Genomic DNA, 26,005 nt, shown 5'->3' on the forward strand with positions numbered 1-26,005 from the left:
CCTGCTTTGAGCAGGGGGTTGGACTAGATGATCTCCTGAGGTCCCTTCTAACCCTGATATTCTATGAGGAGAGAACACAAGCTTCACTGAGCTGCTCCATTCCCTCTCCATGCAGCTGTGTGGGAGTGGGGAGAGAGCAGGCAGAGCCTTGGCTCAGTACATATCCCCAGCCACACACCTGGTTGGGAGAGTTATGATGCTGCCTTGAAGAGAGTACACTGCATCTGATGTAGACCCCATACTCCCTCCCCGCAGCAGTAGGGGAAACAGGAAGGAAGATGACTCTGTGAATTGCAATCTTGCTTTCTTTAGCTGCTACAGCAACATGCCACCCTTAATGTAGAGCTCATGATCCAGTCTGTAGCTAGTAATGATTAAGAATTTCAAGTGAATTCATTTTGCTACTCCCTAAAATAAAAAAGGGATGATGTAAGGGAACCAGTACTTCTGTTAGTCAGACTGCAGAAAAATTGTAAGTGAATGTCTCCATTTTACTTCAAACCCTCTAATAAAAAATGCATACACCTCAAATGTCGTGTATGCCAGCTAAAACACAGTGGAATATCCTAACATAAGATGGCACTGAACAATTTGATTTATGGTGGTACTCCCATGTAAATGGGATGGTTGAGAGAAGAGCATAATCATTTCTTAACTAGCATTTTTGTACCTGTTGTTGAACAGCCTTTATCTTAATGTTAGACTGGTGTGGAATTGATTAAGGCTAAAGGAGAAACTGTCTCATTTCAGTTGATTTCATGATCTAATTTGACTGGAGGAAATGAAAACTGCTGACTTATGTTCCCATGGATTTGAAGATGATAGACACCAGCAAAAAGAATATGTGTGATATATTATGTTTAGTCAGCGCTGATTCTGCGGACCGAGTATCAGTGTAAATTGCTTTTTTGTGTACCTTTTTAATAATTGCATTTGATGCAGGTTTTAGTTAACTTGCTTACTTTTTTTTTGCATGGCAATACATGTTCCCTTTTTATAGTTTTGTACATTTTGAATTGCTTTGTAGTAGTAGATTCATTAAGACATCATAGCTTTTAATGTGCTTTAATACCTTGCATAATTTTTTTTTAAGACTCAAGTGGGATAAAAGTTTAAGTGTTCGCATGCATACATGCAGAAATTGTCTGGAATATTGCAGTATTGGGTTATAGAAATATCTGAATACATATTCTGAAAATCAGTCATGCTAGTGTTTATATTCTGATTTACATGCTATAAATTCAGAATGCTCAATCTACATTACTGTCTTGCATGTGTATGCACTGAGAACCATCAAAGCATGGTAACTAATTGGCAGATATTATTTTTGTACTTTTAAAGACTGTATATAAAGTTATTGCAGATTTCTGTTGTGCAAATCAGTTTTTTAAATCTCTAGTTATCTTAAGACTTCTGACATGTCAGTGTTCAGCAGTGATGCTGGGATGAAAAGTGGGAAGCTCCATAAAAGTTTATACAAAAGAGTTGAAGTTTTACTGTTTGTCCAATCTTGCCTTGTAAGGAAGATTCGCCCGTAATTTTATACTTAAGCTTTTCAGTGTTTAACTTTATATAAAAGGCTACAGATGTATTTGTTCCAATGGCTTGACCTAATACATTAATAAAGTTCAAAGTGAAGGCTACAGGGGAAAAAGTAATTGACTTGATAATGCTTATTTGGGTGTTGGACTCTATGGCCAAAACTTTCAGAAGTGGGTGCCTAAAGTGATGAACACCTGGCAGGCTTAACAACTGAAAATCATGCCCCAAATCTAGGAGCCCAAGCAGGATAGTACTTAATCATTTACTTAAGTGTTATTCTGAATAGGAATAGTTTTCTAAATTCAAGCATAAATATGGTTTATGGTACTCTAGAATCACATCTCAAACTTTGGGCAACTGCTTTTGGTTCTAAGTGGAAATTTTCATGTAAGTTTTTGCCCACCATATTATACCTTTGTGCTATTACAGAAAGTAATTTATAATTTATGTAAAATACTAACAGGCCAAACAAAAAGTGTTGCTATCAATGATATGAAAAACAAATCCTCTAATGACTCCAGTATTCAAGAGCAAAACATTTTTAAAATTTTAGTATTCTGTGTTTGCAAAATTAGGAGTCAGATCATTTAAATTCTGAAAATGTTCAGCCAGTCAGGATGTTAATTAACCTTTACCTTTTTATGATTTCTTTGCATGTAATCCTTTCTTTTAAAAGGCTGAATGTTTCAGTTTTGTACTCAATAAATGTCTTTCAGAAAAACTTAAATCAATTTTGATATTCACTTACCTGTACAGTAAAACTCTGCAGCCACAGATGTGCACCTAGTCATCTAGAGAACTCTGGAAAAGGTTTCTGTGCTTTAGAGGTGTGATCTGAGCCAAAACATGTCCTGCCATCAAAATATGACTACAACAAATGACCGACCCCTTGTGCAATTGCTTTGAACAATCTTATCAATTTAAACAATTTCAGAATCCTGGTAAAGCAGTAAGTTACTTGTCACTGAATCTTGTTTTGTCCTTGGATAGTACTACAATAAGTTATTTTTAAATTGTACTTCTAAAGCTTCTGTAAATAACACTCATGGCCAACTCACCACCTTATTTGAATGAGATGGACAAGATCAAAGTTACTGAATTTCTTCAGTGCTTTTCCTCATCCTCATGTAGGAAAATACTAATGAAAGCTAGAGTGGATAAGTGTTAACACTATGATCTAACTCTACCCCACTGGTTCTCAACCAAGGGTATGATCTATGGGTGAAGCTTGTGTGTAGAGTATCATCTCTTGTCCCCACCACAGTCAGTGCTTGGTGAAGTGTTTTGTGATCCTTTGAAAGACGCTGGATCCATTATTGTACAGATAATGGAATCAGGACTTGCAATTCAGAGATAGATATAGAACAGCAACTATAAGATTCTACCTCTAGATATTAGTCAAGCATGTTGTCACATTGCTCAGTACGTGCTTAGCATCAATTTCAAAAACAGTGTGCAACATCCAGTGGACGCTTTCCAGTTTTATTCTGCTGCCATAAGTCACACAGAAGAGTTGAAGTGTAACAGATCATGCTCTGCCTTCAGACATTTTGGTCTTATTTTAAACAAATTTACTTAAAAAGCCATTCTCCAGTTGTTTATTTACAGGGAATAAACTGTACACAAGTTAGAAAAACTGGCATGCTTAATTAAATGACATAATTATTAGTCCCCAAGAACTTCTCCAGTGCTTTAAGTTGGGCCAATTCTGAGGCTCTTAACTTTTTAAAAGTCTTAAATGAGTATAAACAAAATGGAATAGTCTCATTTTATGCTTGTTTCTCCACAACTGAAGTGTAGCACAAAACAGTTTAAATGCCTGATTAGTCCATAATAAATGTCTTATTACTTTGGTAAACAGTTTAAAATTTACCATAATGCTCTGCATTTATTATCCCCCATTCTTGCCTTTTTAGTGAGGCCTTAATTCAGCAAAGCATTTAAACATGTGCCCACTGTTATGTATATAAATTCCAATGCAGTTGTCAACAGGACTTGGGTCTATGCTTAAAGTTCAGCATGTACAGAAATGCTTTGCTGAAGAGGGATAGACTGTTGAATTGGGATCTAAGACACTAAGGATTAACTGAAAGGTCAGGCTCTTAACTGTTTCCATGCTATTACGAAGCTGATTGGAGCTTTGACCAAGGCCTGTAGATGTGGGCTGTAAACAGAATGTATATTCTGAGCTTGTACCAATGATTCTTTTATTTAACTGTTTCTAAGCTTCTTTCCTATTAAAATTTTGGTATCCTATCTAGTACACTGAGAGAGGCAGGGAGCTCTTCCTTTCACTTTTGCCCACTGGGGACACACTTCATTTCCTATTGAAATCTCTCTCACTTCCGTTATAAATTGGTCTGTAAAACATGGAATAATCAAAGTAGCAATGATTTAGCAAAATTTAAACCTTGATTACCATTTCTTCTACAAGCAAAGGATTTCAAGCCTTGCTCTATAACCTTTAAGCCACTTACAATTTAGTACTTGAAGTATTTCAGAACTGTAGATATTAGCATTCTTTAGAGCAAAAAAAATTAACACTTACACTTTCAGTCACATCCTCAGTTCAGTTTTAAAAAGCAGAATAGCAGAAAAACAGATCTAGTTACATATATAAACATCTTCAACCTTGTAAATTAAAGATTAAATAAAAATATTTAACATATCTGAACATCACATCTATTCTAGAAAACAAATTAGGTATCGAAGAAGAGTAAAAAATTGTTTTTTCTTCAGCAGGCTTCTTTTCTAAAGGTAACCTTTCTGGAGTTAAGCACTGTAACTCAAGAAGACTTGCTTTGTCACACACACAGCATTCTAAAGAGAGTGCATGCTTGAGACTAAGAAAAATAATTAAGTGCTTATTTTCCTTCCAGAATCACACAGAACTCTGCAGTAACATCACAGGAGGAAAAAAAGTGTTGTTTTTTTTTTAAATTTAAAACATTTTCCATTTACCCTGTTCTATGGGATGTTAAGGCAGGTGTGGATGCTGTGTGTTTTATTTCTTGCTGCCTTCCCCTGTGGGAAGAACTTAAGTAGCTACTTATCTTTTACTGAATTACTCCAGAATCATTTTTTTATAATACCTTCAAATAATAAACTAAATCAAAGTGCAAGCCACCTTATTTCAGCGCTTCATAAAAAGCATATTTTACCTCATTCATCTTCACCTATTTTAAATACAAAAGCTGAATGAGTCACTAATAACTTACACTCCCCCTTTATCCCCAATTAAGCTCTCATAATTATGTGTGTAAGTGATTCACCTACTCAGCTCAAATGAATTTGGAAGTTCACTTTCAAAGGAAAAACATCTAAACCCATACAATTTTTTTGCGCTACTCTATTTGCATGATGAGCAACACTGAGCAAACCTAAACTTACTCTTATCATAAAGATTATTCCTGTACAACTCTGAATATGCAGTACAGAGAACATTTCAGAGACATTTTTACTGTAACATAAAAGCTTTTCTCTTTTTGAAAAATCCTTTAGCTTCAATAACCCTTTGATGATTGCACTATAAACTGTTCCAGCAGTTTTTATTTAAAAGGAACACATTTGAGATGCCAAAGCCTGACTGGTGGACAGTAAATACACTGAAAAAATGTCAGAAGAGGTTATTGGGAGTAGGGTGGGGGAGATGTAACTGACTTTGTTCTCTCTTACAACCATCTCCATTGGCATTCCATGATTTGGCTTGTTTGTTCAAGTGCTACTCTGATCATGATCAACCTGAGAACAAAATGAATTTAGGAGCTCCACCACTAAATAATCCACCATGCTCTAGTCCTGTATAGAAATCAATTGCTCTGTTATTCTGAACTTCTTCAGTGCAGGTGGTTTACTACAATAGTGTGGGCTGAACCATATAGAAAAAGGCCTCACACAGCAGGCTCTGTTAGTAGACCTGTGTGCGCCACAGTAGCAAGAGACTCCAATGTCAGTGCTGACATGTTAATATCATCTTTGTTGGAAAAATGACATTAGGAAAAACTATGACTTCATGTAGCACCAGGGTTTGAAAGGAAAGGAAAGTTAAAGATGAAGATTTTATCTTCAGATACCCATATACTGTTTTAAGTACCACTTGGGGGAATGATAGCAAAGGGGAAATTGAAGAAAGTCTTACCCACAGAAAACAATTAAAAAATATATAGACACAAATGTCAGTATTCAAAATGCTGCTATTTTGCTTGCTTCTCGAACGCCACTCAAGTAGGCTCCTGTAACGGTCTGTGGAAAGTGCCTGTTTGTGGCCTATAATAAAATAAAAATTGCATAATTTCTGAAACAGCTATAGAAGAACACAAATAAAATTCTGCTCCAAAACAAAGTTCTGTGTAGTGCAAGAGTGTTTGATATATGCTTTTACACAGGTATTTTCAAACTATTAAATGCTCTCAGATTTTAAAAATAGCTTGTTAAAAAGATGAACCAAAGAAAAGCCTTTAAAAAAAAAAGCAACAAATATTGAATTTAGCAAAAAGGTAAACTCTGAAGTCATATATCCATTAAAGCGAAGAAATTGGACTCTTGGAGAGGTAGTCATTTTTGCTAGTTTGGACATTACTTCAGAGAGGTTGTTCATACACAATAGTATCAATGGCATGAGTTTGCTATAGCTGCATTAGTGACCAATGGAGAAATAGTGAGTCAATTATGCAGTTCATCTGAACTGCGGTGGGCAATTATGAGTCTCAATCTATAATATGAACATGCATTTTGTCTTTATAAAATCAGCAATTGACCATATGTATCCAAATACAATTATGCAAAACGTAACTACGATAAAGGGCATGCCTGGAGAGTCGTTTTTGAAGAACTACAATTTATCATTATTAACCACTTGAGACATTCCTCCATACATAGGCAGGGGCGTGTCTTTTAAAGAGCTTATTGCTCTTCTGTATTCCATAGGGCAAGATGATAGTTACTGTACATCCCTAATGGAAAAACACGTCCACAGGGACTGAAGTCAGTTATATAAGTTATATCCACACCAGCGTAACAATTTTCCATTTTGCATCTTGTTTTGGGTATACATTTTGGTGCAGATTTTCAAAACTAGAGGCTCTGGCTCATATGGCTAAGCAGATTAAAACTACACGCACTTCTGCAAAGAGAAGTTCAAATCACAATTACATCGAAAGTGTAAGTGGATTTTGTGGCCTCATCCTACTCTGCATTTATCCACTTCACAAAGCCACCCCTCAATTTGGTACAACCGGCAGTGCCAGCACAAACCAAGCTAGGAAGTGCTGTATGTCAGAATCAAGGTGCATTGGCAAAGGGGATATTTACAAAATGTCTGTCCACTCTATATCTTTCTCTACCCAGCACTTAATCTCTTTTTTACAACAAATAAAAACTAAATTCTTGAACCAATTTTAGAATAATAATGAAGACATTTACCTCGCCAGCAAAGAAAATTGTTCCTTGAATGTCTTCAGCTATAACGTCATAAGCCTCACCACTGCCACCTGTCTTTACAAAACTATACGCCATCTGGATCCAGGGATCTTTGTTCCATCGTGTAACAAAGTACTTTACTGGGTCTGGAACTTCCTGAATTATCAAGGAAATAAGTTATGCAGTATAATGGAGAGAGTTTATAGGAACTTCCAGTGAAGAATTATATTTGTTAAAATGCTTAACCTAATGTTTGAAATATTCAGGGTATACTCATGCAGCTTTGAACTTAGGAAATTTGAGAGTCTGCATAATACGAGGGTTGTAATGCTGCATACAGCTATATTTGGAGAAGAAACTCTTCTTCCCCCAGACTATATGCTTTGTATATTCTTCTGAACAGGTACAAGAAGCATCAGTTTACTAGTGATAACCTCAGGGTCAACATTACTATGCACAAAAGTTTCTACAACCAAGAGACTAAAGATCAACTTTGTGAAATAATGCTAAGATTTCTACAATAGTGCGGTACATCTTAGAAAGGACTCCTGGTGCAGCTTGTCTTTATAAACTGTAGTAACTGGTCCACCATGAAAGAAGTTTTACAGATAAGTTTTTCATAGAAGGTTCTTCTTCTGGTTGCATAAGATGGGGAGAAAACAATCAGACTGGCATGGAGACCAAATATTAATTTGCCACCTGTAAGTTCTTGAGAGGTCAGAATAGCAAGTAGGTGAACTTTTAATATGAATATAATTTGTTATAACTAACAGCTGCTCACTCAAGTATATTTTCTGAGGAACAACTGAAAACTCAGGATTTCTTTAAGTGAATCACTTAAAAGTTAGCTATCAGTGTTATTTCTGTTGAGGCCATTAGCCTCATCCTTGCTGGTGTCTGCCAGCTTCATTAAAATCTCTCCCATCTAAGGGGTGGGGGGCTGGAAGTAAGCATGGACTCTGTGTGCACTAACTGTAAGGAAGGGCTCACACAAAGCATTAGAGCCACCAATGTACATCATGCATTACACAAAACCTGAACTGTGTGACTAATTCAGACGAGAAAGCTCCAAACAAGATCCAAATTTCAAAATAATACAAATATGACATAACAGTGGCAACATTTGTTTTACTCATCAACTCAAAGAATCCAGAGGCCGGTTTAGCCACTACTGGCTTGGCTACACTTGCGAGTTACAGCGCAATAAAGGTGCCCCGGGCGCACTAGTTCACTACCCGTCCACACTGGCAAGGCACGTAGAGCGCTCTGACTCTGCGGCTACAGCGCTGCTGGTACTCCACCCCGGCGAGTGGAATAATGTTTGCTGCGCCCTTGCTGAAGCGCTGCTGTGCCAGTGTGAACGACGTGTTGCTTTACTGCGCTCTGATCAGCCTCCCGGAAAAGTCCCATAATCCCCTTAAGTCAAGTGGCCACTCTTGTCATTGTTTTTGAATCGCTGCAGGAATGCGGAAATGCCCCTTGAAAGCTGTTTCTGACACCCGGCTTTATCTCCTCTGAGACAAAGCAACCATTACTGTGGAATGCTGTGTGAGAGAGAGAGAGAGGTGGGGGAGGGAGAGGGGTCTGCTGCTGTCTGAACTTACGAGACAGCATGCTGACATGCTGTCAGCCCCCCCCCCACCAAACCCACTCTCTCTCCCCCCACATACCCACAACACACTCCATCCCACCCCCCACATTTGAAAAGCACGTTGTGTCACTTGCATGCTGGGATAGCTGCCCATAATGCACTGTGCCCAATGCCAATGCAAGTGCTGCAAATGTGGCCTCGCCAGTGCGCTTGAAGCTGTCAGCGTGGACAGACTGCAGAGCTTTCCCCTACTGCGCTCTACGAAGGCGGGTTTAACTTAAAGCGCTCTACATCTGCAAGTGTAGCCAATGCCCTCAGTCTTCCTTAGCATCCAGCTTTACAAATCAGAGCCACTCTAGAATATCGTGAGAGGAAAGTTCAGCCCTCCAGGGTTGGGTGCAAATGGTATTGCTAAGTAATGATCTCCTGCTTCCCCAGAATTGGCAAATAGTGTTTATAATAAATGTAGATATTAGTTATTATCTCAAAGGTGACCTGCTAAGAAAGAGAGAGCGAAGAGGACTTGTACCCAACAGATATACAAGGAAGGCGTGCCTCTTTTGTGTGTGGGGGGAGGTGGGGGTTTATTCTGCTTGGTTTTCACATCAGAAAGCCAGCTCTTGTCTAGCCTATACAACTTTCTGTATGGATGGTGAACTAGTGGGATGATAACATCAGAAAGATCAAGGACATGACACCTGATTAACTGAGAAGTGATTTTTACTCAGACTGTTTAAACTTTGTTTGGTTTTTCTTAATGCCTCTAACCAAAACATGTGGAAGAAAAACTCCCATTTGGTTTACATTTTACCAACCCTATTTCTTCAATTCAGGCCCATGATAGCTCCCAATTTCCCTTTCTGTGATCACAGAAGATCAGACTTGACAATCCTGATATTTCTCAGACAAAAGACAGGCAGAAAAACACACACACACACGTTTCAGACCTTCTTTATACATCATAGAGAAGTAATAAAAGGGCGCAAACTTTTTGTTTCTTTGCAGGTCCCTCTTTAAATCTCTGGCAAGTTAATTCTTCTTTGACAGAAACAGACTTCTCTTACCTGCTCCTTAAACAGTTCTCGAAGTACAGTCATGCACAGTTGTAGTACTTGTTTGTCATCTAAATTCTTAATGGTTGTCACGGCATCTCCAGTAACTACTGACATTAGAACACTATATTTACCCTAGAATCAAAACATTAACATTTGATATCATTTCAGAAATACTAAGAATGTCTAGAAAGTCACTTAAATTACTACTGTCCCCAACAGACAGACAGTGGGGGAAATTAACTTTTTTTTTGGACCAAGTCAGTTATGATCCCAAAGAAAGTTCATCCTCTGTAGTTTTTACTCTCAGATATGAAAAAACTAGAAGTCAGAGGACAATATAGAACTTTATTAGGTAGAGTTAGTCCTTTTTAGAATAGTGCAGAATTAACTGGAACACATATATTTGTCAGCCTAAATAATACACAAAGGATGGTAACATGCTTACATTCATGCATAAAAGTCACATTTTCAGTGCCAGATCTGATCTCCTGTTCAGTGCTAACGCTCCACTGCCAACTTCAAGAGACGGAAACAAGAAGAGGCTCCACTAGGATGCTAGTCATTATGGGTCTGAGACAAAGCCCACTGAAGTCCACGAAAGTCTTTATATTTATTTGACCGGGGTTTGGCTCAGGCACCAAATGTTCTGCACTAAAACAGCTGTGGTCCTGCTTACCTGTTACCACAAAACTCAGCTATCAGTTAGGAGTTTCAAAAGTGAAAGAGCAGTGGCTACAGAATATCGCAGAAGGCCTCATCTCGCTCACAGTGTGCCATTCCTCCCTCTCCTCTTTATGGGGCAATTAATCTACCATCATTGCTAACCTAGAGAACAATTTGCTACATAAGAATTACTCCAGAAGCTCCTATTTATCTTCAAGAGCCCCCGCCACCAGCACACTGAATCTTTCTGCAGGAGTAACTTCTCAAATACTGGCAGGTGCCTTTTCTAAAGGTCAGCCAGGAACACGATTACAGGACATTGTCTTCATAGGGTCTCTTGGAAAAGCCAGCAAGTTACAGAAAGCTCTTTACTTGTTCACAAAAAGTAGTAGATAAAAGGGCAAGGTATACTGAGAGTAAAAGGGGAGGGTGGAGGGGGTAGACATGCTGTCAAACCACAGGCTGGAGTTGGTATCAAAATCCATAGCTTTGAACTGACCTTACAGCCTTATTATTGCAATGGGCGAAGCCAATCTGACTGCAGTGGTGCCAGCCTACGGGTCCCATCTATGAGCCTGATTCTCTATCCCCCTTACTGGTTTAAAATGATTACACAAGGTGTAGGGAAAACAGAGAACCAAGACTTACATTCCTAAGATGAAAACTGAATTCCTCATTCTTTCTACACCATTCATTACAAAAATCTGTATTCAAATTCCATAGACTTGGTTGTGGAACAGCACTTCAGTATATATCACCCCAGTGCCTTTATCTGGCCCAAGAAGCCCAAATCTTTCAGACCTAAAACAAGGACAGCCTAGTTGCATAAGGATCGCTCTGCAGCCAGTCTTGAAAAATGTCTCCTACTTACTACAAAGCAATGCTTTAAAAAGAGTCTTGTCAATTCACAATCTGTTCTTCTCCTGCAGAAAAATACCGGTCCCATTTTTCTAATAGCAAGGGAGCAAACAGCAAAGAAAACCTCCATTGTTGCACTTGGGTTTCAAACTGAAATTTGTTAAGAGACAATTGAAAATACTGACATTCCACCATATACAGCATATAGTACCTGTGGATCCATGTCATAGAACACACTGAAGAGCCCACGTTTGCTGGAACTAGGTGGAACGTGACCAAAAAAATCAGCTCCTTGAATTTTGCTGTCCCAGAATCTATAAGGAAACTGCAAGGCAACCTAGAGAGAGAGAAAAGATTCAGTCAGAGAGAATTTCACATTACAGAATTTGCAACCTGCCTTGTACCTCCGTATTTAAAACGTCTCTCTCTTTCCCCTCAACCTCAGGTACCCAAATATGCTAGGTAGGATATTTGGGTCTTTTTCTTTATCAAGAAAAAAGAGTGGTATAAAACTGTTGCTATCTCAGATTAAAAAAGCACAAGTCTGAGTAATGTTGGTAATCCATTTGGCTACAGAAAACCTTGGGCAAGATACTGTGCTCTTATGAGGCACTACACAGAACTCATAGCCCAGAGGGATGGTTGCCCTGTAGGGTGCAGCAATGCCTGGAAGTTCTGCAATGCTGTGTGCCCTTGGCACAGTCCTCCTGCCAGCCCCACCCCCAGCACACAAGGATTGGTGAATGTGAAGGGAACCTCAGAGATAGTTTTACGCACTAGTGGGGGGAAGGGAGAATCCTCCCCTGGGCAAATACGGGGCTTTTAGTGTCTCTTTATGCCACTCTGGCCCTTTTGCCTGACAAACGAACTGGAGTGGGTGGATATCACCCCTTATGTCTGTTAGATTTAGTACTCTACCATACACATTGTTCAAATATAGGCAAAAAGTTTAAAGACCAGCAGTGATTTTCTACAAAATAATTTGTTTAAAAAAACATGGTTAAATTAGGATGGAAAACGAAAGGGAAAGAAAAATGTATATATAGGATCCAGATACCATTTTGCTCTTCTATGCTTGATTTATTTAAATGTATGTTGTGCAGGTTAAAAAAAAAATTAAGAAAGCAAATATCATAATACACATACCCAGGCATACCCACAGCAGCTCTATGCTTATAGCATGAAAGTAAATTATGCTACAGGATGCAAGTCAGAATCATCCTACTAAGAGGCTCAAAGCACTTGATGCTCATTTTCTTTCCCATAACTAAAAAGTAATTTTAATTATGTACTTTCTCAATGACTCCTGCTCCCAAACTGTTAATGGCTTTCATTTTTCTTTCTGGCAGTGGTGGATTAAACTGAATGGCATTTTTCTGAAGAAGGGCCAGTGGCACAGTAACCAAAACCTATGGAAGAATAAAGAATCATGATCACAACAATAGCAAAAGCTTTACAAAGCATTAAGACTAATCTCTCATTGAAAGTACCCGTTGTTCTTAAAAAGAACAGGAGGACTTGTGGCGCCTTAGAGACTAACAAATTTATTAGAGCATAAGCTTTCGTGAGCTACAGCCCACTTCATCAGACTGCATGCATCCGATGAAGTGAGCTGTAGCTCACAAAAGCTTATGCTCTAATAAATTTGTTAGTCTCTAAGGCACCACAAGCCCTCCTTTTCTTTTTGCGGATACAGACTAACACGGCTGCTACTCTGAAACTCATTGTTCTTGTAACAGAACAAAGATGAGGAGGCACAATTCTCCCAGGGTAACTCGGGGTTAGTGTCTACTGTCACTACACATTAATGGCAGCCATGTCACACATTCAGGGGAGAACAGACTCCTCAGTACAGTGGTTCTCAAGATGTGGTCTGGAGAGTGACTTACAACACAGTGATGAACTATGCTAACAGTAAAAACAACGAGGAATCTTTGTGGCACCTTAGAGACTAACCAATTTATGGTTTTAGCCCATGAAAGTTTATGCCCAAATAAATTGGTTAGTCTCTAAGGTGCCACAAGGACTCCTCGTGGTTTTTGCTCACAGAGACTAACACAGCTACCCCTCTGAAACCTGTCACTATGCTAACAGTAGTAATGCTTCCTGATAGTTATAGTTCTAGAATTTCCAAGTGGCTTTTTTGATTACTTTTCTCTACACCCTGCACAACAGCTTCATGTCTTATTCTTCTGGGCTTTTCTGTGGTGTAAATTCAGCCTTGATCAAAGCACACGCCCTCAAAATTTGAGAAGAAGCAAGCCTGGGCAGATTAGAGCAGTTGGAGCGATAGGAAATGAGGGGAGAATCAGTAGTAAAGAGTAAAGTCCTATTCCCAGAGAAAGGGAGTAAAAAGGCTAGCTATATATGTATCTGGGTGAAATATAAATGTAAAATTAGGAGGGAGGTGGGAGTGGGGAATGTAACCGAACAGCTGTCACTAAAGCAAGCTGATTTTCATCTGGTCTCTTTTATATTGTCCTAATACTGACATCAGAATATTAGACCGACTCTTACAAATAGTTATTTAAGTCTAAATAAAAATATACTACTCTTGCTAGTGCATTATGAAATATCAGTATTACTAAAACAACCATCAAAATAAGCAAACAGAGGACGCTTCATCAGCCGTTAATCTTAGATATTTTTAAAACTGTGTGTTTCACTTATTTGCAAAATTCAGGTAATTCTGAATAGGTCATTTGTTCAAATGAGCGAGTTTCCACAGTATATATAAATTAGCATTCCAAACTTAAACATGCCCAGTGAAAAACGGTCACTATATTAACCAAACATGGGTCACTGAACAATTAAGTTGTAAAAATATACAGATTTTTTTTTAACCTCTAAAGAATCTATGATCCAAATATAGATAAACTTGAAACATACTTGTTACCTTTTGTGCTGTCCACACAGTTCCATCTGCTGTAGTGACCTGGACTTCTTCCCCAGAATAGTCTATACTGTGTACCTGGTTTGCAAAGGGAAAGTAATAGTGATACACCAAAAATTCTATGGAATTATACAGTCCACATTCAGAGGATAGCAAATTATTACAAGTCTATAAACGTCACTTCCGGATACATTAGCTCCCGTATTTGATGCAGAAGAGCATGTTACATCAGAAAAACTAGCCACTGTGGAAAAAGGGAACCTGAAACAGTTGTTCACTGTTCAAATGAAGCCATTCATAATATGATAAGGAGGATAACTATGTTATACACAGTTCTCTCAAGATTATCCCTGCGTTCCCGGAAATGGTAAGGGTAGAAGTCAAACAGTTTATTAGTACGAATGCTAAAGCTAAGGAGTCTGATACATGACAGAAGGGAAAATATATGCTTTTAAAGTCAAGTTAGTTACAAACGTGACTTTTTCAAGACCAAACTTTATGTACTTGCTAAATATTATGATTAGCTTAGTCAGACATTTTAGACCGGGGTGGGCAAACTTTTTGGGCCGAGGGCCACATCTGGGTGGGGAAATTGTATGCAGAGCTGGGGCAGGGGGTTGGGGTGCAGGAGGGAGTGCGGGGTGCAGCAGGGGGCTCAGGGCAGGGAGTTGGGGTGCGAGGTGCAGGCAGGGGGCTCAGGGCAGGGGACTGGGGTGCAGGAGGGGTGCGAGGTGCAGGCAGGGAGTTGGGGGGCAGGGTGCAGGAGGGGTTCGGGCTCCGGCCCGGCACCACTTACCTAAAGCACAGGGCTTCGCGCGCTGCCCTTGCCACGCCTCCAGGTTCTTCCCCCAAAGTTCCTATTGGCCACGGTTCCTTGTTCCTGGCCAATGGGAGCTGGGTAGGCGGTGCCTGGAGGCAAGGGCAATGCACAGAACCCGCTGCCCCCACACCCCCACCCCGCCAGCGCCCCAGGGACGTGGTGCCGGCCACTTCTGAGAGTGGCGCAGGGCCTGCTGCACCATGGGGGGCAATCCTGCGGGCCAGATCCAAAGCCCTGAGGGGCTGGATCTGGACCGCGGGCCATAGTTTGCCCACCCCTGTTTTAGACTATGCCTCTAGGATGCAGATATCCAACTACATTTCCAGTACCACAGGTTTGCTATAAATAGAATCACTTGCTGACAATTGAGATGAAATCTAAACAACACTGAAATTATACAGAAATAATTAAAAAATAAAGCTTCTTCCTGTTCCGTCACATCGAAAAGTTATAGTTATCTCAAAACCAGATTTGTTTGTGGAATATGAAGAGATGCTTGTATGCTTCAAAGCTAATACCCTCTCATTACCTTCACTGCGGGACAACCTTGACTGGACAACAGGGAACGAGAGAAACCCAGAGCATATGTATAGCAGGATGTGAGGTGCCTCCCTTCAATACCTTCTTCAGTCCTCTGCTTAGTCACTGGCTGGGCAAAGCCAGCTGATTGGTTGCCAGGTGCTCCTCTTCCCCCATTTAAACTAGCCTAGGCATTTCAAAAGCCTCTTTATCTCCAGTTAGTTCCTCCCCACCCCCCGCGCTCGCTCCCTCCCTCCCTCCCTCTCCTTGGTTGTAGCTTAGGAGCTGTGCCTCTTATGATGCTGTGAGTCTGACCAATCCCCTGACCATCACTTTACAACTCACCGGAAGCTTAAGTCGAATGTCAACACCTTCAGCCAGTTTATCTATGATGGTAGAATACCCTGGCGTTAAAAGGGTGTGATCTCCAGCAAACTGGGCAAAAAATTCATTGTGGTCCCATGAGCGTGCAGATACCTGTGGACAGAATACAACAGGTTGTGTCTACCAGTCGGGAGACAACATGTAAGCTTTATAAAAGCCATACATGTAGAGGAAGACAAAGTGGTTTCTTCCATACCAGGGGATCAGATGCCAGCAAATTTTTTATTTAAATGAGGCTACGCTATGCAAATTGTCTAATTAAGCAAAATGACACAATCTGGATAGGTTACTAGGCGATACCCTACTGAGAACATCATTTGGCATAGTGCAAGAGCAGCACTGTGAAAAAGATTGGTGTATAGGCATAAAACATTTTAGATACCAGTAAAAGGTGTTTTCTGACCGAAACAAGCGTATACAGCTATCCAATCTCTCAAATGATTAGATGCTACAGTGTTATTATACCAGTAAGGGTTTTTAAGCATTAATACTCAGATAACAGAATATAAAGAAAAGGAGTACTTGTGGCACCTTAGAGACTAACAAATTTATTTGAGCATAAGCTTTCGGGAGCTACAGCTCACTTCATCGGATGCATACAGTGGAAAATATAGTGGGGAGATTTTATATACACAGAGAACATGAAACAGTTGGTGTTACCATACAGACTATAACAAGAGTGATCAGGAAAGGTGAGCTATTACCAGAGGAGAGCGGGGTGCGGGGGGACCTTTTGTAGTGATAATCAAGGTGGGCCATTTCCAGCACTTTACAAGAACATTAGGAGGGGAAATAAGCAAGGGGAAATAGTTTTACTTTGTGTAATGACACATCCACTCCCAGTCTTTATTCAAGCCTAATGTAATGGTGTCCAGTTTGCAAATTAATTCCAATTCAGCAGTCTCTCGTTGGAGTCTGTTTTTCAAGTTTTTTATGTTGAAGAATTGCCACTTTTAGGTCTGTAATCGAGTGACCAAAGAGACTGAAGTGTTCTCCAACTGGTTTTTGAATGTTATAATTCTTGACGTCTGATTTGTGTCCATTTATTCTTTTACGTAGAGACTGTCCAGTTTGGCCAATGTACTTGGCAGAGGGGCATTGCTGGCACCTGATGGCATATATCACATTGATAGATGTGCAGGTGAACGAGCCTCTGATAGCGTGGCTGATGTGATTAGGCCCTATGATGGTGTCCCCTGAATAGATATGTGGACACAGTTGGCAGCGGGCCTTGTTCCAAGGATAGGTTCCTGGGTTAGTGTTTTTGTTGTGTGGTTGCTGGTGAGTATTTGCTTCAGGTTGGGGGGCTGTCTGTAAGCGAGGACTGGCCTGCCTGCAGAGTGAAAGGCTAAAAAGAATGCAAGTGTGCGATTCTAACAACCACTCATATCAAATATGTTTGAAAGATGCTTGAAATGGCAAACTTTGTCCTAAGAGAGGTAATGAATAAATCTCTGGGGTCTGCTTTTAAGGTCAGTGGATTGGTGCCACTACAAAGTTAACAAGCATGATTACATGAGATTTAAAAACACAGGGTGAAATTGTTGACTCCTTTGAAGTCAACAGCAAAACTCCCAAAACATATGGCTGAAAAATACTAGGGGGAGGGAAAGAGGTATGAAATGGTTCTCAGCAAACTGGACAGGAAGTAAAAGTAAACGTACGTCATCCAGTGGGTTCCCATTAAAAATGAAAGTATTCTACTACTAAAAGAGTAAAAATATAATGCAGCAGCTATGTTAATTATTATCACTTTTAATATCACAATAAAGTAGAACCTCAGTTATGAACGCCAGAGTTAAGAACTGATCAGTCAACCACACACCTCATTTGGAACCAGAAGTACACAATCAGGCAGCAGCAGAGACAAAACAAAACAAAAAAACCAAATACAGTACAGTACTGTGTTATATATAAACTACTAAAAAAATAAAGGGAAAGCAGCATTTTTCTTCTGCATTGTAAAGTTTCAAAGCTGTATTAACTCAATGTTCAGTTGTAAACTTTTGAAAGAACCACAACGTTTTGTTCAGTTACGAACAACTTCCATTCCCAAGATGTTCATAACTCTGAGGTTCTATTGTATTCTCAGGTGCTACAGATAATTTGTCCAATAATATTTCACAGCAACTAATACAACACTAGAAAACTGACTACTGCAGGTAAAATGATACATGTAAATACATATGTGAACTCACATACACTATATTGCCAGTACAACACAGCCGTGTTCCCTCTAATTTTTTACGTCCATGTGTGGAATGAATTTTGTTATGTGCACCAATATGGGGCAGAGGTTTGAGGTGTAAGGGGATGAGGGCTCTGGCTGGGGGTGCGGGCTCTGGGGTGGGGCTGGGGGTTCAGAGTGTGGGATGGGGCTCAGGTAGAGGGTTGGGGTGTGGGAGGATGAGGGCTCTGGGGATGAGGGATTCGGGGTGCAGGCTGTCCCCAGGCTGCGGTGGGGAGAGAACAGACTTCCCCCAGCCCTCTCTCACTGCAGCAGCTCGGGGCCGGGGGAGAGGAGTCTCTCCCCCGGCTGCAGCAGCTCCAGCGTGGATGGGCCAGGCTGAGGGAGGGGCTCCTTTCCCCCAGCCGCAGCAAGTCTGTGGCAGATCCATGCTGGGGCTAGTGGGGAGGGGCGCCTCTCCCTGCTGGTCCCAGCACGGACCTGCAGCGGCCAGCGGGGTGGGGCATCTCTCCCCACCGCAGCCCTGAGCCCCTACCCGCGGCTTAATAGGCAGCTGTGTGGCCGCATGGCTTAGAGGGACCTTAGCAACACAGTGAAATTTGCATTCTGTGATCACCACTTGCAGTATGTGGATCAAAAGCTACTTTTCAAAACCCAGTTTCCACTACAGCAGAGGAATTTACCTCACATTTTGCAGTGACCACTTGGGTGTAAGGTTCAAACTGGAGGTGAATTTCTTTGAGAGGGGAGTGCTATTATCTCAGTTTTAGTGATGAGAACCGAGGCACTGAGAAGTCACCCAGGAGGTCTGAGGTGGAGCAGGGAACTGAACTCCTTGTTTCCTAAATTCCAGGATAGTGCCCTAGACATTAGATTATCCTTCCCCTCTCTCTGTTTCTAAGTTACATCACATATTTAATCAATCATGCACTCACCTGATGGAGGTCACTGCCACAGGCGTACTCCAAGTTACTGAGGTGGAACTGTAGTACCTTTTCCTCCAGATCACTGAACTGGATACCTGACTCCTGAATAAAAGCCTTATAGATCTCCTGTATCTTCTCTGTACAGGAACAGATTTACAATAAAAATGTAAAATAGGTGATCGCAGTTCATTGTTCTCTGACTCTCACAAGTTTGCAAGTTAGCTATTAATACTCATCCAAATTTACTTCTTATGTCGTGAAAAAGCTGCTACAGAATATATGCCAGCAAGATCTCTCACATGTGTTCAGATGAAACCCTAATTTGAGTTCAGATTAAAATAATTTGATTTCAGACACAGATAAGGGAGTGTATGTTTCCCAAGAACTGCCCTCAAAAAGAGAGAGTAGATATTACTGCCAACCTCAGAAAAAAATCTGGTTAAAAAAAAGGAGCCATGTGGGATAACCAACATAGACAGCAGAGAAATTCATTGTTCAGCTATCATCAGTACAACATGCTGCAGTGATGTGGTTTAAATGACACTCATCCCCCAAGGCTAATTCATCCAAAATAAATAAATAAATAAAAAACCCCAAAACAAACAGAAAACAACAACTCATGAATACTACTCCGAATGCCACCTTCTACAGCATTCTGTGTAATTTTCACAAAAGCAAAAGATTTGAGAGCCTTGGGGCCTGATTCAAAGCTCACTGAAGCCAATGGATTCTCTTCATTGTTTTCCAGTGGGCTTTGGATCAGGCCCTTACTCTGTGTGTACTCATCATAGAAAAAAAGAGCAGAACTATATTCTGAAAATGTAATTAAAAAAATAAAATCACAGCTGCTCTGACCGTCTCTATCCAACCGAAACTGCTTCAGCTACTTAGGGTATGTCTACACTGCAATTAGACACCCGCGGCTGGCCTATGCCAGCTGTCTTGGGTTTGCGCTAAGGGGCTGTTTAGCTGCAGTATAGACATTCAAGATCGGGCTGGAGCCCGTACTCTAGGACTCCATGATGTAGGAAGGTCCCAGAGGTTGGCTCAACGTCTACACCACAATAAAAAATCCCATTAACTTGAGCCCCATGAGCCCAAGTCAGCTGGCACGGATCAGTTGTGGGTGTGTAACTGCAGTGTAGACATACCCTTAGAGACAAACTAGTGGTAATACCAAAGCCAAGGACAAGTATATTAAAAATGGCCAAACTATGAAAACAACTGATCTAATCTCCTATGTTACTATCAATGTAGGGAAAAAAAAATCATCCTTCAAATGAGATATGGTATGGCCTACAACTCTAGGGTGAAATCCTGGCTCCACTGAATTCAGTGACAAAGCTCCCATTTACTTCAATGGAGCCTCGAAGTTTAAGGCCAACCATACATACAAATATTCAGAATCCCCAAATTATGTACAAAATGAAAGGCAAATTAGCATAAAAGCCCCCTTATTTTTATGGTTATGAAAACTGTCAACAACTCTGGTGTCCAGGACAACTCCTCCCTTACCTCCAAGAGGGACATCTTGTTGTTGGGTCTTATCTTTTCTCCATTCTGAGACAACATCCAGGATGGCATTGAAATGAAAGTCCATGCGCTTATCTATAGTGGGATCAGTTATCCTTCCACCTTCTTGGATCAAATCACATCTCTCCCCTAGTTTGTGCATTTTAATACCAAGCTTCAAAAGAAAGTTAAAAATGAAAAAGCATAAAATTTCTATGGGGAAAACTTCACTTTCTAAGCTGCTCAAGTACATATTAAAAAGAAGGGTAAATCCTTAGGAATAAGGCACTGTTGCTAACATGGAGTTTTTGCACACTTTATAACAACTGGTCAGGTTAGACATGAATCTCAACCTCTTAAAATAATACAAAAATTTAGTTCTGAATGGAACTTGAAACTCAGCAGTTAAACCAAGCCTATGACTTTTAAGCAACAATACATCAAAGGCAGTACAAAAATCCAAAGATTAGGAAATGGTAAAACTAAAGAGTCGCACACTTTGTTGCTTCTGTAGGCAGAGTGCATTGCACACAGCAGGAGCTCCTTCTGTTCCTCAACATATACCCCACAAACTCTGTGTCCCACCCTTCCATCCCACTCTATTTCAGAGACTCACAGCAACCTCTTGGCCCCTTCCCTCATGCCAGGGGCTCCGTGTGTCCTCCATGCTGCTGAGTCTGCCAACCAGAAGCCAGGGGCTCCGTGTGTCCACCATTTTCCCCTTCCAGTTTTCACCAATATCAATATGGTTTTGCCCATAGAGGACTAAAACATTCCCTGAATGTTCTGGAATTGATCAGATGTTCAATAATTCAATAATTATTGCATTATAGACAGAAAGACAGATAGATGCCATTGAGTTGAGTGTTAAACCTTGCTTTGCTTGGCCAATATTTTTTTTTAAAGTCAGAGTAAAGAGTTGACATGTTTCACAGAGTCCAAGTGAAACAGTTACTTGGAGATGTAGCACAAATTCTTTTCAATGCACTTTTACCTAATCAGAGATATGGCCTAAGATTTCCCCATTTTACCCACTTATCCTGTGAGACCCTGGGCTGCTTCCCACTGCAGGTCTCTTTTCAAAATACAGATCTATTTTTTAAAAAAGTAAAAAATACCCTAAATAAATGATCACACACTATTACTCAATATATGAGCTCCCTCTGGGTATTCAGAGGCCATACTTTTCTAATTAAAATAAGGTTTTGCTATTTCCCCCATTATTCTTCCCAGTGCCATAGAGCATTGGATAGTTACAGGAAAATGAGCTGGATTTTCTCCTGGCTCTGGGTCTCCAGAAGACTAGTTAGCTAAGTTCAACTTGCAAAAACTCAGCCTGGGATCTGAACATAAAGCTGCCTTGGAGTTTGCAATGCTGGCAGTGAGAAAACACCTTTTTACTGGTAGCCTGTGTGGATTTCATCTGGAAGTCACTGAGAGACAGTATACATGAATCCCCACAATGCCATAAAACCACACATTAAGGTCAGTTGGGGCTTATAGTTGAAAACTATTGCCAACTCCAGTATAAGGGCTTATTTTTACTACAACCACCAAGCTGCTGGGGACTCTTACAACATTATCCACAGTTGCAGGCAAAAACTATGGCTTCTTCTTGCAGGTGGTGCCTAGTCATTTTTATTTTAGCTATGTGCCTGACACTGTGCTAACACCCTGCTCTATCCAAGGTTGTAGCACTAATCAAAGACATGGTTACCATACAGATGTCACTCACAAGACAGAATTATGTTTTAATCACACCAACCATGTCATAAATTGGATCACCAGATGTGGTTGTTATTGCAATACAGATGGGCCTTAACGTTCTCAAACTTGATAAAACTCTTATGCTTTACGGACTGACCATTTCTCCATATATGGATTAGTACTACTAAGGATGTTTATGAAAGTGATGTTTTTCTATGGAGGTCAATTTGGTTGCTACGAGTTAGAATAGCATTTCATCAGAATCTCTTGTTCTCACCCATTAAGTTGAGAACTTTCTCTATTAACTTGGTTCACCTAAGAGATGGACTACAGATACTTTGAGCAGAACATCTGAGCTAGTTATTTCTTCACCTCCTTTCCTGAATCAATGTGGACAATAATTTCTTTTGAATTGTGTACTGCAAGATCTTCAATTAAAAATTTGCACTCTGAAAATACTTTTGTCTTTTGCTTCATTTATAGTTAAAACGTGGCATAGATCCAACTTAATTGTATTTAAAGAGCCATTCAAGACAATAAATACATATATAGTACTCTGTCTGAAAGGTAGTACTTGAAACTAAGGATTTTTCCTATTCTTTAGAATTCATATAGAACTTAAATGTACCAGAGAAATAATTACAATCATAAATAAGAGCAGCCTTACCACAAGGAATTCTATTGTGAGGGAGCATTTGGTTTGATTGGTTGTTTTTTTAAGATGACTAATGTTAAAACGGAGATATTTTAAAGAAACAAATTATTTTAAGGTTAGCTCAGTCATTACTCTGATTATAAGAGGCTGACCCACCTAATTCCTGGAAGGAAACTTTTATATTCAGAAATATTAACTCATGTGGAGCAAAACCACGGCACTCACACATATATACATGCCTACATGGCTTTGTAATTAGACCATTTTCACTGACAATAATGCATAACCATTGCAGGGAAGAAACCCACTTGCTCACACATTAGTGCTATCGGGTTGTTGACACAGCCATTGACAATCTGTGCTCCTTTTCCTACAGTGACTCCTTTGAAAGTCTTATCGTCCCACACACGCCCGCCAATTCTGTCTTTTGCTTCTAGCACAATGACCTGTAACACAAACATAGCTTAGGAAATTGTCAGAGAAGATATTTTAAAAACCACTTATCTAGGCTCCAGGATAAAGACAAAATTAAGCTGCTTAGTTATGTTATTGAGCTTAATACTTTACTTTGTTGATAAATGGACACTAATGGAGCAGACCTTCCATTCATGTGTCTCAAACTGTCATTTAAAGGTTACTTTAAAGAGATACATACACACTCACACAGTTATAAAACAAAGGCTCATTTACACTTTAGCCAAAATTAATACCTTAATAAAACTAGGCTTGAGCATATTATCATTTGCTTTTTTCAACATCTACAAGGTGAAAAAACTTCCAATTTTTCAGGTTTAGGGAAAGGTGCTCCAGTTGTCCAAGTTAATATATGCTGACCTTTTGCTGCTTCTTTTAAAATACATTTAATGTACATTTCACATACTGAAAATAAATATTTTCTAAAGGGATAAGCAATATTTTCAATTAAAACTGTTTTTGCTGTTTGATATTAATATAATTCATTGCAAGATACATTTCTGCATGACTGAAACAATGCAGCTGGAGGACAACGTGCATTCCGTGATTCAGCAATCATGGAATGGGCTGAAAATGAGGCAGAATTCCAGCCTTCTGGATTGTGATGCTGTGTATAAGAAAGTTGACCATTTATATCACTGTTTCAGAGTAGCAGCCATGTTAGTCTGTATCCGCAAAAAGAAAAGGAGGACCTGTGGCACCTTAGAGACTAGCCAATTTATTAGAGCATAAGCTTTCATGAGCTACAGCTCACTTCATCGGATGCATACTGTGGAAAGTGTAGAAGATCTTTTTATACACACAAAGCATGAAAAAATACCTCTCCCCACCCCCACTCTCCTGCTGGTAATAGCTTATCTAAAGTAATCACTCTCCTTACAATGTGTATGATAATCAAGTTGGGCCATTTCCAGCACAAATCCAGGTTCTCTCTCCCCCCGCCGCCCCCCCGACAAACTGTGTGCGTGGGGGGGGGGGGGGAGAGAAAACCTGGATTTGTGCTGGAAATGGCCCAACTTGATTATCATACACATTGTAAGGAGAGTGGTCACTTTAGATAAGCTATTACCAGCAGGAGAGTGGGGTGGGGGGAGGTATTTTTTCATGCTTTGTGTGTATAAAAAGATCTTCTACACTTTCGACAGTATGCATCCGATGAAGTGAGCTGTAGCTCACGAAAGCTTATGCTCAGATAAATTGGTTAGTCTCTAAGGTGCCACAAGTACTCCTTTTCTTTTTGCGAATACAGATTAACACGGCTGTTACTCTGAAACCTTTCTTTTTGTTGTTACTCTGTTACACAATTTCCATAAGTCTTGCACAAAGTGTATCATGTAAGGTGTCAATGGAAAAGTTACAAGCTATCGAATATGATTATCCTGATTAAATCCACGTTTGATCTTTGTATCTAAAGTTATGAATATTGGTTATGTATTTGTATCTCCAATATGTGTTTTGTTCCTGGGTGACACCCTCCAGATAGATTTACATCAGGGCTAGACAGCTATGTGTTGATGGCCCATTAAGGACACTCAGCTCACAATGGGTCATTGAAGAAATTCATCCTGCCTAGTAAGCCTTTCCTGTGGACACCTCAGAAACAATATAGCAAATAGCTGCATGAGTCAGCAAAGCATGCGAGCACATGTGATAATGACGTGACCCTGGACTCCATCTTGGGACCAAACATTTCTATGCACCTGGCAAAGAATATAAAAGACACCTGAGACACCTCCATGTTGCCTCTTTCCTGCTGTAATTCCCTGGACTGTGGATTTACAACTAAAAGGAGTATCTTGAACTCTGGACTGAGGCCCTTCCAATCTTTTGGAAGTTACCAGAGAGACTTTTGCAATCCAGCAGTCTATTCCATCACTGCTACAAACCTGACATAAGGACTTTGCAATTGTAACCTTTATAACTCTCTTTTCTTTTATTAATAAATCTTTAGTTCATTTACTAAGGATTGACTGACAGCATGATATTTGGGTAGGATCTCAGATACATCCTGATCTGGGGTAAGTGTCTGATCCTTTGGGATCAGTAAGAACCTCACATATGGTGAAATAGATTTTCAATAACCTCTAACTATATTAGACTTGGTTGTCCGGATGGGAGCCATGGGCTGGAATGCCCAAAGGGGACTGTGTTTGGCTTCCGGTTAACCAGTGTGGTACTGCAGAAGCTTTTTTGTTACTGGCTTGGGGAATCTAATTATAGAGTAAACCACCAGCTTTGGGGATGGTCTGCCCTATTTCTTGCAGTCTGCCCTGAGCGCTGAACTTCTCAGTGTGGCCCATCCAGGAATCTGGTCACAAGGATTTTCAAAAGAAATCGAGAAGCTAGGTGCTCAACTCCCACTCAATCTCCAATCCTGCAAACGTTTACACCTGGAAGTATTTCCCCTGATTTTAATGGGACTACTCATGTGTGCAAAGTATTGCAGAATCAAGATGAGTGGGGGAGAGGGATACAATCAAATGTATGCAATTTATGTACACTTGTTTATTATAAATAGATCACGTCAATTATTTTTAATTCTGGTAAAGTTAATTTAATAAACAGGAGTTATTTTTTCCCTTATTATTTACATTATGATAACCCCTAAGAACTGCAGTCAAGGATCAGGGTCCCTCTGTTCTGGACACTGTTCTCATATGTCATTTTTTAAAATAGTATGTAAAATATGTACTAAATGTACTGCTGTTTTGCTTTGTTGTTTGACCTGAACTAAAACAACCAACAGATATTACCTCACCTAATTAAACCTGAGATTTTGTACATTTATTGGGCTCTTCTA

The 26,005-nt window shown here is 40.0% G+C and overlaps 2 protein-coding genes across 6 annotated transcripts in view; one reads left to right on the forward strand and one right to left on the reverse strand.

The window, feature by feature from the left end:
• The window catches only part of DEK (DEK proto-oncogene), a 33,211-nt gene extending 30,942 nt beyond the window's left edge, over positions 1–2,269 (forward strand). For both annotated transcript variants that reach the window (XM_037893070.2, XM_037893069.2), the window contains one exon: positions 751–2,269. In XM_037893070.2, the coding sequence (XP_037748998.1) occupies positions 751–762 (12 nt within the window). In that variant the 3' untranslated portion in view covers positions 763–2,269. The remainder of the gene's footprint in view (positions 1–750) is intronic.
• Positions 2,270–4,480: 2,211 nt separating this feature from the next.
• KDM1B (lysine demethylase 1B) overlaps positions 4,481–26,005 on the reverse strand; it is a 38,335-nt gene continuing 16,810 nt past the window's right edge. For 3 of the 4 annotated variants that reach the window (XM_037893064.2, XM_037893065.2, XM_037893068.2), the window contains 10 exons: positions 23,040–23,177; positions 20,373–20,544; positions 18,867–18,994; positions 15,705–15,836; positions 14,024–14,098; positions 12,420–12,536; positions 11,339–11,464; positions 9,616–9,738; positions 6,964–7,116; positions 4,481–5,808 (listed from right to left, as the gene is read on the reverse strand). In XM_037893064.2, the coding sequence (XP_037748992.1) occupies positions 5,725–5,808; positions 6,964–7,116; positions 9,616–9,738; positions 11,339–11,464; positions 12,420–12,536; positions 14,024–14,098; positions 15,705–15,836; positions 18,867–18,994; positions 20,373–20,544; positions 23,040–23,177 (1,248 nt within the window). In that variant the 3' untranslated portion in view covers positions 4,481–5,724. The remainder of the gene's footprint in view (positions 5,809–6,963; positions 7,117–9,615; positions 9,739–11,338; positions 11,465–12,419; positions 12,537–14,023; positions 14,099–15,704; positions 15,837–18,866; positions 18,995–20,372; positions 20,545–23,039; positions 23,178–26,005) is intronic. The other variant, XM_037893067.2, reaches the window with a different exon arrangement.

Source organism: Chelonia mydas, chromosome 2, assembly GCF_015237465.2.
Source record: "Chelonia mydas isolate rCheMyd1 chromosome 2, rCheMyd1.pri.v2, whole genome shotgun sequence".
Taxonomy (NCBI): Eukaryota; Metazoa; Chordata; order Testudines; family Cheloniidae; genus Chelonia; species Chelonia mydas.